Raw genomic sequence first — 12,933 nt, 5'->3', positions numbered from 1 at the left:
TACATCAGAGACATATCTTCAAGAAGTGCCACAAATTCATTAAAAGCTTGAGTAGTGAAAGCACATCCTTTAAAAGAAAGGTAAAGCAGTTACAGAATTTGTGGGAAAAAAAGGATCCAGTGCCTGCAAATCAGTTTTTTCAGAAAGTCAAAAACATTTGAAACACAATTTTGAAGTTTCTGACAAATAGCAAGGGAAAAGGGAAAATAAAAGTGTATTTAGGAATTTCTTAATTATTTGGAAGAAGTTTCCTTTCAAAACTCTACCATCCCTCTGCTAACACTTCCTCTTGCAACAGAAAATCTCCACTCTTCTGCCTCTTCCCCCCCCAAAAGCTGAAATTTTATTGGGAAATACTTGGAAAATATTTTTGCTGAGCAAGACTTTACAGTGAAAAAGATCACCGGAACCACCTGAAACAATGGAAATATTCCTTTTCATTTCAACAGAATGTTAATATTCCTCCATCTTTTTCTCAGGGCTCTTTTTACCTCCTCATTCCTCAAAGTGTAGATAACAGGATTCAACAAAGGAGTCACCACAGTATAAGAAAGTGAGAGCAACTTATCAACAGTCGCCGAATAGCTGGACTTTGGCCTCAAATACATGGAACTTGCTGTCCCGTAGAAAAGAGTAACAACTAAAAGGTGTGAGGAGCAAGTGGAAAATGCTTTCTGCTGGCTTTCAGTTGAAGACATCTTGAGAATGGTGGAAATAATACAAATATATGAATAAATGATCGTTAAGAAGGGACACACAATAGCAAAGACAGCAACCGCAATGACTTGAATTTCAGTCGGGGCAGAGTTACCACAAAGCAGTTCCAAGAGGGGTTGGATCTCACAGAAGAAGTGGTTGATGGCAAGACCACAGAATGGTAAGCTGAATGTTATGGTAGTGTGTACTAAGCCTACAACAGTTCCGCAAAGGTAAGTTCCAGCAACAAGGCTTATGCAGACTCTGCTGTTCATAATGACCGTATAATGCAAGGGGAAGCATATTGCCACGTAACGGTCAAATGACATAGCAGCCAAGAGAAAACATTCTGCAACTCCAAAAAAAAGGAAGAAAAACATTTGCATTGCACATCCTATCTTGGAAACACCTATTGTTCCCACTATTAGATTCTCAAGAATCTTTGGGACGATGACTGATAAATAGCAGATATCCAAACAGGACAGTTGAGTAAGGAAGAAATACATGGAGGTGTGAAGGGTTTTATCACCATGTATTATCAAAGCAATCATTGTGTTTGCCACCAAAGTGAGGATATAAAGAGGAAATAAGACTACAAAGATCAAAAGATGCAAGTGAGAGACTTCAGAAAAACCCAGGAGTTTGAATTCACTCACTTCACTGAGGTTTGCAGGAATCATTCCTCTTTGGCACCTAGCAGAGTAGAATTTAGAAATTATCCAGATTTTGAAAAGATCTTCTGAACAGATTATAAAAGTTTCTGTAGAAAATCAGGTAGTCTTATGCATATAATTTTGTCTCTTTTTTTTGGCTGATTTTTCTTCTTTCATATCATTGTCTTTGAAGTTTGCATGTTTACTACTGTCTTCCAACTCCCATCTAGAGTTTAGGCTGTAGGACAAGAAAGAGAGGCATGTTTATAGCATATACGTTTTTATGGACTAATCACTTCGAATCCCAACAGCTTCAGTGCATCAGTAGCAGCACTAAAATATAACACAGATAATTTCTCACTTACTTTGCTGTGCTCCAGGAGACAACTGCTGTCCGCAAGGTCAGTTGGTAGGAAGTATCTTACGACTATGTTCATGGCTGGGCTACACCGCATGAGGAGGGTTAAAGGGCTGTTAAAGACAGGCTTTGCAAGCACAAAGATTTATTTCTAGGATCTACAGCTGATGGTAGTCCTGTATTTTGAAGTTACCTTGAGGGGAGGGTGGTGGAACAAGGGGAAGAAAGAGAAACTCAATTATGGCTCTTCCAGAAAGGCAGTCTGCTCTGAGTACTCCTTCCAGTGAGGCAGGAAAGATGATTTTTTCCAGCACTATATACTGTCCGCTGAGACTTGCTAATGCTGATTGTAAGCAATAGGGAATAGCTGTTACAGTCTGGCTGGACTCACAGAAACCCTTTCTGGTCTCTCTGGTTTTAAATAACCTGGAGCATACTTCTTTATAAATTCAGATGTCCTAATGGAGCAGCAAGAGCTGTATTTGGCTTTGAAGTAACTGCTACTACTTCATAGTACACTCAAATTAATGAGAGAGTTGTTACGTAGGCTCATCGTATTTATGCTTTCTTATCACAATTTGAAGGGGAAGGTCTAGGGGGAGGAGTTACTTTCATGTAAGGATATAGTGTCTGCTGGCAAAAACACAGACTGGAAGCTAATGAGGTCCCATACACACTGCAAAAAAGATCAGTTCTTGAACTAATAGAAACACTAAATTGTTCCAGATTAAGTATTGGAAAGGATGATCCCAGAAGCAATCTAGTACACGTCTTCTAGACCAGCAGAGCTCAGGATGCAATTGATATTGCTACTTCTGGGATAACTTCCCACATTAAAATTTAGAATGAGTTTCAAAGCCATCACATGATGAACAATGAATTCCCATAGGCAAGAGTGAAAAATGCATTCTGTAGCTCTTGAAGATCAGTGAAGAAAGAATAGGATGATTTAAGTAGCTTGTCTTGCAGGGCTTTGGTATGTGAATCCCAAATAGCTCTGCTCTTAACATCTCTCAGTGTTGTATGACTTAATCATATTTGCTTTAAAGTTGTGCTACCCCGCAGGATGCTAACAAGATGTAAGCTGTCATTATTGATGAACTTGGCACCAAATGGCTTGAGCAGAAGTCTTGAAACAAAGAGAGTTTGCAATGAATCGTTCATGGGAGATGTGGAGCCAGGAGAAACTAGTTGTGTTCGTCAACAACATTACAGGGTGAAACAACTTGGTTTGCATGTCATTTATGGAGACTTCAAAGGAAAGTTCAGCTGGAGGATGGCCATCAAGGATTCCTCAAAACACCCAGGACCCTTGAAGACCCCTACCTCAAAAAACTGGGCGCACACAGGAGGGAGGAGAAATATTATAATTAATTCTGGGAAATCTAATCAATATATCTGATTATTCTGGGAATTCTAATGAATAGATGTGTTTTCTTGTAATAAAAGAGGAACTAGCTGAGGTGTTCAGTGTGCACACAAGACTTGGAACAATCATCCACTGTGAAACCAGCACTGTCAATAAAGGAATGTCTGCTTCTTAATGCAGAAATTGGTATTAAGGATTTTTTTATTTTATTCCTGATTTTTGGTGACATTAACGACAAGAAATCTGTAGCATTGTGACCTCTGCTGGAACTGTTATGCTTTTGACAGTTCTTGGAAGCATCGCTGTGGGTCCAAAATCACATAAGTGAGTTGGTATTTATTTCCAACTTATTTCTGATTTATTTCCAGGAATGTGACTGACCTAACCTGCAGATGAATAACTTCATACAACTGGGATCTAAAATCCTGCCACTGACAGTCCTTGAGTGCTCCTTGGAAAATTTGTAGAAAATGTTGAACTCATGACTGTCGTGAGTTTAATAATTTAATTTCATTACACATTTCCAGGGCTACAAACATCACAGTATAAGTTTCCTCATGCTCTGGCTTTTGAATTCTGGATTAAATTTAGGACCCTAAATTTCAGGAAAGCAGACTTCCAGCTCCGCAAGGAGTTACTCGGTGGGACCCCCTGGGACATGGTCCTCGGAGACAAGGGAGCAGAACAGAGTTGGAAAATATTTAAGGATGCTTTCCATAAAACGCAACAGTGCACAGTCCTCGTATGTAGAAAATCAGGCAGGAAAGGGAAGAGACCAGAATGGCTGAGTCATGACCTGCTGGTCAAACTCAAGAAGAAGAGAGAAACTGCCCAGGCAGTGCAAGCAGGGACAGGGAACCTGGGATGTGCACAGAGACGCTGCCCGGTTGTGTAGGGATGAAGTCAGGAAGGCCAAGGTGCAGCTGGAGCAGAACTTGGCAGGGAAGTGAAGACCAACGAGAAGGGCTTCTACAGGTACGTCAATCAGAAGAGGTAGGTTAGAGAGAATGTACCCCACTCATAGTTGGGAACAGTGACGTCGTATCAACAGATGAGGAGAACGCTGAGGTACTCAAAAATTTTTTGCCTCAGTCCTCACTGATAACCGCTCTTCTCACCTCTCCTGGGTCATGCAACAGCAAGATGGTGACGAGAGGAGTAAACCCCTCCCACTGTAGGGGAGGATCAGGTTTGTGACCACTTGAAGAACCTGAACATATATGTCTATGGGACTTCATGAGATGCATCTCAGAGTCCTGAGGGAACTGGCAGATGTGGCTGCCAAGACACTCTCCATGATATTTGAAAAGTCATGGCAGTCAGGAGAAGGGTAATGTTGTGCCCATTTATAAAAAGGGTAGAAAAGACGACCCTGGGAACTACCGACCTGTCAGCCTCACCTCTGTGCCTGGGAAGATCATGAAACAGATCCTTCTAGAAGCTATGCTAAAGCACATGGAGGACATGGAGGTGATTAATGGCAGCCAGCATGGCTTCACCAGGGTCAAGTCCTGTCTGACCAACTTGGTGGCTTTCTATGATGGGGTAACCGCAGCAGTAACATGGGTAAACTGACAGATGTGATCTATCTGGACTTCTGTAAAACATTTCACACGGTGCCTCATGACATCCTTCTCTCTAAATTGGAGAGGTATGAATTTGATGGATGGACTATTCAATGGATAAGAAATTGGTTGGGTGGGCGTATTCAGAGTCAATGGCTCAAAGTCCATATGGAGATCCGTGACAAGTGGTGTCTCTCAATGGTCCATACTGGGACCAGTGCTGTTCAATATCTATATCAATGATATTGATAGCTAGACTGAGTGCACCCTCAGCAAGTTTGCAGATGACACCAAGCTGAGTTCTGAAGTTGCCACACTGGAAGGACGGGATGTCATCCAGAGGACCTGGACAGACTGGAGAAGTGGGGCTGTGAGAACCTCATGAGGTTCAACAAGGCCAAGTGCAAGGTCCTGCACTAAAATCAGGCAATCCCCATTTTCAGTACATGACAGGGGGTGATATGATTGAGAATAGCCCTGCAGAGAAGGATTTGGGGGTGCTGGTTGATGAGAAGCTTGACACGAGCCAGCAACGTGCACTCACAGCCCAGAAACCAACCGTGTCCTGGGCTGCATCCAAAGCAGCGTGGCCAGCAGGGAGGGAGGGGATTCTGCCCCTCTGTTCCTCTCTTGGGAGATCTCATCTGGAGGATTGTGTCCAGTCCTGGAATCCTCAAGATAAGAAGGATATGGAGCTGTTGGAATGGGTCCAAAGGAGGCTACAAGGATGATCCGAGGGCTGGAGCACCTTCCCTACGAGGACAGGCTGAGAGAGTTGGGGTTGTTCAGCCTGGAGAAGAGAAGGCTCAGAGGAGATGTTATTGCTACCTTCCAGTACCTGAAGGGGCTACAAAAAAAGCTGGAGAGGACTGTTTACAAAGGCTTGTGGGGATAGGACAAGGGGGAATGAGTATAAACTGGAGAGGGGCAGATTTAGGCCTGACATAAGGAAGAATTTCTTCACCATGAAGGTGGGGAGGCCCTGGCCCAGGCTGCCCAGGGAAGCTGTGGCTGCCCCATCCCTGGAGGTGTTCAAGGCCAGGTTGGATGGGCTTTGGGCAGCCTGAGCCAGTGGGGGGTGTCCATGCCCATGGCAGGGAGGTTCGTGCTGGATGATCTTTAAGGTCTCTTCCAACCCAAACTATTCTACTATTCTAGGATTCTATTTATGCTGTCAAAAAAAAATAAGAATACTTATGAACAATTTTAGCCTAGGACAGAAACCAGATTTTATATAAATGTTCTGCCTAAAAAAGACACCTTTATTCCTAGAATGTCTGATCGCAAGCATAAGCCGTATGAAAAATTCGCAAATGGCTAACTGCAATATTAATTTGAGACATAAATGCTTCCAGAAGAAACACATAGTCAACCATAAACAAAGCCAGCCAGCAAGCAAACCCTCACGCAATGCATCATAACCTAGATGACCGCCCTCCAGCACCGCTCTTCACCAACTACCCTAAAAGCCATCAATTTGCAGCACCTCATCAGAGATCTCTAATAAAAGAAATCTTCATATGCCCCTGGAATCTCTTTACTCCAGATGGTCTTGTGCTTTTGCTGCATGATTTACTTTAAATACTCCTGACACAACTTCCCAGTGTTGTGATAGAACGTTACTCTGGCAGGCGCTCTTGGAAGTTATTCTTTGCAGAATGACAACAGTTGTCCATTTCAGCTTCTGCACTTTTCAGAACTGGCAGAGATGTGTATTTCACTCACGACATTTAAGTAACAACTTGCAGCTGAGACCTGTTGAAAGCACCTAACGTGGTCAGAGGAGGCCATCAGAGGAGCAAGCAAACTCTTGGAGACTAGCACATATAAAGTATAAGATTTTTGTTTCTTCTCATTGTTCAAGCACGATTGTGAAATCCTGAATTAGAAAATGGGAATTTATTTGAAAGGTCTATGTTTTGAATTGGAAAATGTCCACAATTACAGGTTTTTCAGGCTTTTTTCGCTTGGATGGGAATAGACAAAATGACAAAATGCAACTTTTTTTCTGTCATGGTCATCATTTGCACAAAGTGAAGCTATGAAAGAAGTAACTCAGTCATACAAAAGAGGGTTGTTTATATGTGTTAAATAATTCTCTAACACACTTGAAAGAGTGCTAATGAGATGGAGTTCGTCCAACTCATGTAAGTGGCATCTAAGACAACAAATAAATTTGGCCAGGCTCATGTGCATTAGTCATTCTAGAGTACAAAATCCTCACACCTTCAATAACCAAAGATCACCTTAATTATTGCACCATTTGTGATGCATATACTGACATCCAAATGCACAGTGTTAAAAAGACATTCTATATTACCCTCAAAGATGTCTTCCTGACTTATTCCTTCAGGATCCTTGAAAAATTTTTCCCACCTCAAGGAGCAGATGTCTATTCCCATCTGCTCTTTCTTTCCCAATTATGTGCTTTTTCCAGAAAGACTGGTCAAAATGCTGTTGACAGTGTTAAGAGAGGACTCAAGAACTGATGACAGCACTTCCTGCATGATGAATTCTTCCCTTATCTCCTGAACTGTACGCACAGGCGACAACGATCCCAACACACACCCACTTTGGTCATCCCCAAAGTGCTTTTTTCAGCGTACAGAGAGACATGGCAACAGAGATGGAGGTACAGAAAGACGGGAATACAGAAGAGCCTTTCTTCTGCTGCCCTAGTTGAGGAAGAATCGATGGGTGAGATAGACCTCAAGGAAAAAGAACTGTGATTGCTGGCAGGGTTCAGGTCCCAAAGGACTTGCCAACACCACATACAAGGTTACCACTCTTCTTTCTTTATGCATAAATTGTACAGTAGTGATACACAATGGATACTAATGGATACCTCGAAGGTGAATTCACGGGTGTCTGAGAGTAAAGGAGATTCACCAGTGGTGCATTCATTACCGTAGTGTCGCTACAAATGCATTTATGAGGAATTCCACTTTCAGTCCAGGATTTGGGTGAGATATACAATCCCTTACTAACACACCATTAACATAAATTAGGTCCAAATTAGCTCATTTACATACTGTCAGAAGAGTGATCAAAAGAAACACTGGAGAGCTCTTTCTGTGACTGAGCTTATTCGGGTCCATTACAGTAAGAGAAATAATGAGCAGTAATTCTGTTGCATTCTCTTAGAGGGATAAAGAGGAAAGTACATTTGTGGATGATCAGGGACCTTCCTCAGGCTAGTGAGAAGAAGACCATACCTTTTGTGGGTTGCATAGTTCAACTGTTTGTGGTCCATTTCTTCAGTTGCACTGAGATCTTCCTTCTCACAGCAATGACATATGATCATTGTGTCGCTACATGCAAACCACTGTGGCTGGCTGGTGGCAGCTTCTTGGCTAGGAGGTTTTGTGCACTCCCTGCTTACCATTCAGCTGCTGTTTTGTGGGGCCAATGAGATTAACCACTATATTTGTGATGTGCACCCTTTGCTGAAGCTGGCCTGCACCAACACCTACATTGTTGGTGTCATTGTGGTTGCTGATAGTGGCTTGATACCCCTGACCAGTTTTGTTGTTCTTGTTGTGTCTTATGGTGTTATCTCGGTCTCTTTGAGAACACACTTTTCCGAAGGGCGTCTCAAAACCCTCTCTACCTGCACCTCCCACATCACTGTTGTAATTCTGTTCTTTGGGCCATGAATTTTAATCTATCTGCGTCCTTCTACCACCTTCACGGTGGACAAGATGGTGTCTCTGTTCTTCACCATCATCACATCTATGTTTAATCCCTTGATCTACACACTGTGAAATGAAGATGTGAAAAATGCAATGAAAATGTTGTGGTGCAGAAAAGTGAAGAAGAATGAGAAATGAAACAATGCAGTGCATATTTGTAAGAGGATATGACGTCAAGAAACCATGGGTAGGGAAGGAGAATGGTCTTCTCAGTAACACTGTTCTGGTGTTAGGAAGACACTCTGGAACACAGCAAACACCAAATTCAAGGTTTTATGTATCTCTCATGTTTTTCTTTCAAAATTGTTAATTCATGGTATTAACGTGCTAGTCACCTTCAGCACGTCATAGCTGTACCTATAAACTTCTCCCAGCACTAAGAAGAACAACCAAACGTTTTGAGAGTTTGTTCTTTCCTACAAGGTCCTACAAGCTTCAGAAGGTGATGTGTCTTTACGTTTCTGCACAAAGAGGTGATGGTACTGCCAAGCTTCCAAAAGTAAATGAACCCTTCAGTACAGCACAGCACTGAGAGCTTTAATTTCACATATTTTTGTATGCAGATATGAGGTGTCACAACCAAGCAAGCAGCTGAAGAGAATAAGCAATGCCTGGAGGAGATGGGATTAATTTTCTGGTAAGATAGAAGCATGAAAGAAGTAGGGGAAAGAGGATAAAAGGAAAAAATGGCACAGATTGCACTGAAACGTTAGTAAATAAACAAATAAGCAAACAACACATAAGTATTAAAAATATTCTCCAGGCAGAGCATGCCATTAGCCAAAGCTTGAACTTTCAGTCTGACAAACTCCAGCTACTCTGTAATCCATTCAGCTGCAAAAAAAAAGGCAGCCCAAGGTGAAAAACTGATCACTGCTTCTGGAGTCTCCTTTCTGCTTTCAGTAAATGACTTATTAGGAACACCACATCATCACATGGCAAATCCAAGAGTCAGCTATTAAATAGCTAATATGAGGTGCTTTTAGGGTCACCTGCTGATGCAGATAACAGGAGGTGATTCTTCTCCCCTTACTGTTCTACTCAGTACCAGGACTCAAAGGCTCATCAAGATAATGGCTAAAAACTTTGCCACTACAATGAGTCTGAATGGTCCCATTTTTCTGTATTTGTTATTTCCCAGTAAGTGTGATTTCTGCTTCTATCTTGTTCTGCCTCCAATCTCTGTTTCAACAAAACATTCAATCTAAGCTGTCCAATGACAGAAAATGTAAAACTTACAATTTAATTCCCAGCTCCAAACCAACCTCATGTGCCAGCATCCTATCCTACCCTACCCTACCCTATCCTATCCTATCCTATCCTATCCTATCCTATCCTATCCTATCCTATCCTATCCTATCCTCTCCTCTCCTATCCTATCCTATCCTATCCTATCCTATCCTATCCTATCCTATCCTATCCTATCCTATCCAGTTTCCACAGCTATTCTGGTCTGGATCAGCTTCACTTTAAAGAGCCCTGCCTCAGTACAGGAACAATACATCCTGAAAATAGCTGACCATTCAGCCATTTGACTCAAGGTAATTAATGGCACATGGAGATGAAATGCAACAATCTCATCTCACAACGGTAGTAAAATTAGAAGTAAAACATCACTACATGGACAAAGAACTTCTATAACTTCTTCCAACTTCCTAGTTCCACCCACCCTGCCGTGGGCAGGGACATCCCACTGGATCAGGCTGCCCAAGGCCCATCCAACCTGGCTTGAACACCTCCAGGGATGGGGCAGCCACAACTTCCCTGGGCAACCTGGGCCAGGGCCTCACTGCTCTCATGGTGAAGAAATTCTTCCTTATGTCAGGCCTAAATCTGTCCCTCTCCAGTTTATACCCATTGCCTCCTCATCCTGTCCCCACAAGCCTTTATGAATAGTCCCTCTCCAGCTTTCTTGTAGCCCCTTTCAGGTACAGGAAGGTTGCTATAAGATTGCCAGCACATTGAAGGAGGTGACTTTCCCTTCTACCCCACACTGATGAGTCCAGTACTGGTGTACTGGGTCCAGTCCTCAGCAGAAAAGAGAGATCCAGCAAGGGGCCACAAGGATGATGATGGGACTAGAACATCTCTTGAGGTATGGCTGAGAAAGATGGGACTGTTGAGCTTGGAGAACAGAAAGCTCAGGGGAGATCTTATCTGTGTATAAAAATACCTGAAGGGTGGGTGCAAAGAACGTGGAGTCAGGCTCTTTTCAGTGGTGCCTGGTGCCAGGATAAGAGGCAATGGGCACAAACTGAAATAGAGCAGGTTCTGCCTGAAAAACAGAAGACACTTTTCGCTATAATGTTGACTGCTCGCCTAGAGAGACTGTGACACCTTCCTCCATGGAGATCTTCAAAAGCTGTCCAGACATAGTCTTGGGCAACAGGCTTTAAGTGGCCTTTCTTGAGTGGGAAGGGTCAGACCTCTGACATCCATAGGTCCCTTCCACCCCTGACCATGCTGTGATTGTGTGATTCACATCCAAGAGCACCTAAGCAGGATTACCTTCTAAAGAACATCGATGTAGTCTAATGCCATGAACACATTAACGGAAATAATAGTTAAAAGCTGACCCATTGAAATGGTACTTCATTTTGCATTGTGACATTCCTATCATTTTTCTATTTGTCATATGGAGCATCCTAGAGAAACTGGATAAATGGGATAAGAGAGTGACATTATCGGTAGTTTCAGAGACTGAATTTACAGGACACCGTTCCTCTATCCTGTGTTGCAATAACATCGATGCACATTGCTTTCCCCTTCACCTCATTGAATTCATACAGTCTGCTGGCAATACTCATCCTCTCTTCAATTTAGACAGATTAGTAGGTCTGTAATTGGATTACTATCCCACCAAATTTTAGGGAACTGAAAGAAGTTACTGAGTGGTTAAGACAGCCATTATAGATCTCCTATATGGCACATGGTGAAAAACAAAACCACTTTCATGTTAAAGTCTGAAAATCATCCAGTCCTAAGAAAATATTGGGATTCATCTGATTAAATGTCAGTGTCTGTAGTGCAAATTTCTAAAATAACACTGTTCACACTATATTAATTTTATTGTCACTGGACTTATCAGTCATATAATCACAGAGTGTGCTGATCAGCATTTTAAATCATCTGGTTTGATTAATTGAACCTTAAAAATGTCTATTCTTCTCCAAAGGTGACCTATACTTATTAATATTACCTGTGATTTGTATGTTGACACTGTATATGTCTGAAATTAGGTAAAATTAACCATTCTAAACATAGCTAACTGACCATTAACTGTACAGGGGGACCAGGATAAATGCAATCCGGACACGCGCACTTTAATGGAGTGTGTCAGCATTTAAGTGGAATCAGCTTAATTTCAATTTCAAAATTAATTTCAAATAAAGTCAATGACTTCTCTATATCGTCACATAAATCTAAAGATTAAATAAGTTTAATGAATATATTTGCCAAAAGCTTTTCTCAAAGCTTCTTTAAACTTCTTGTTTCTCAGACTGTAGATCAGGGGATTGAGCATAGGAGTCAGGATAGTATAAAAAACAGATAAGATTTTGTTTACCTCTCTAAGGGCTTTAGTTTTGGGCAATGTGTAGACGATAATGAGGGTTCCATAGAAAAGTATGACTACAATGAGGTGGGAGGAGCAAGTAGAGAAAGCTTTTTGCCTCCCTACGTTAGAAGGGATTTTCAGGATAGCGGTGATGATACAAATATAGGATGCCAAGGTTAAAAGAAATGGAGGCATGGTGCATGCAGAGGCTAAAATGGACATGACTGATTCTGTTTCATGTGTTTCACTGCAGGAGAGCACTAATAATGGGGTGTAATCACAAAAGAAATGGTCGATTTCATTGGGCCCACAGAAAGTCAGCCACGAGGCGTATAGTGTCGTACAGATGCTAGCCAGAAACCCGCAAAGCCAGGATCCAGCTGCTAGAAGGATGCAGGATCTGACACTCATAAGTGTTGTGTAATGCAAAGGTTTACATATTGCTAGATAACGATCATAAGACATTGCAGATAAAAGGTAGCACTCAGCACATGCCAAAGAAGCAAAGAAATAAAATTGCAAGAAACAGTTGTTAAATGAGATTCTGTTTTCCTTTGTCAGGAAGTTGACTAACATCCTGGGTAAGATGTTTGAGGTGTAGCAGGTCTCCAAGCAAGATAAGTTCCCCAAGAAGTAGTACATAGGTGTGTGCAGATGCTGATCTATCACAATCAGAAGAATGATGAGTATGTTCCCAGTTATGGTCACAAAATAGATTAATAAAAAAAACAGAAAGAGAAAAATCCGTAGGTTGGGGATATTCCCAAACCCCAAGAGGATGAATTCCGTGAGGGAAGTCTGATTTTCTTGTTTTGCGTCTGCCATGTGAGAAGAAACCCACTAAGATCTGTAAAAGAAAAATAAAAAAAATTATCAAATGTACAAGTAGAATTAAATATAAATTGAATGTTCCTGCGTCGTATTATTTCTTTCTTTGTTCAGTTGAATGTTGGTTTGCACTTTTGCAATACAAGTAATTTAGAATCATAGAATCATAGAATCATAGAATAGTCTGGGTTGGAAGGGACTTTAAAGATCATCCAG

The 12,933-nt window shown here is 41.7% G+C and overlaps 2 protein-coding genes and 1 pseudogene across 2 annotated transcripts; 1 reads left to right on the top strand and 2 right to left on the bottom strand.

Annotated features, from left to right (window-relative positions):
* Positions 1-437: 437 nt before the first annotated feature.
* LOC104054435 (olfactory receptor 10C1) lies at positions 438-1,376 on the bottom strand. The gene has a single exon (XM_009555431.2). It carries the CDS (start codon positions 1,374-1,376, stop codon positions 438-440), a length of 939 nt encoding a protein of 312 aa, XP_009553726.1.
* Positions 1,377-7,813: 6,437 nt separating this feature from the next.
* LOC104054436 (olfactory receptor 4S2-like) lies at positions 7,814-8,471 on the top strand (annotated as a pseudogene).
* A 3,284-nt stretch (positions 8,472-11,755) lies between these two features.
* Positions 11,756-12,714, bottom strand: LOC104054437 (olfactory receptor 6B1). The gene is given in 2 exon segments (XM_009555434.2): positions 11,756-11,781; positions 11,784-12,714. Coding segments are annotated over 2 exon segments (957 nt in total).
* Positions 12,715-12,933: the final 219 nt, after the last annotated feature.

Source organism: Cuculus canorus, chromosome 25 (genome assembly GCF_017976375.1).
Source record: "Cuculus canorus isolate bCucCan1 chromosome 25, bCucCan1.pri, whole genome shotgun sequence".
In the NCBI taxonomy this organism is placed as follows: domain Eukaryota; kingdom Metazoa; phylum Chordata; class Aves; order Cuculiformes; family Cuculidae; genus Cuculus; species Cuculus canorus.
The sequence above is the reverse complement of the archived record's forward strand: the minus strand, read 5'-3'. Positions and strand labels throughout refer to the sequence as shown.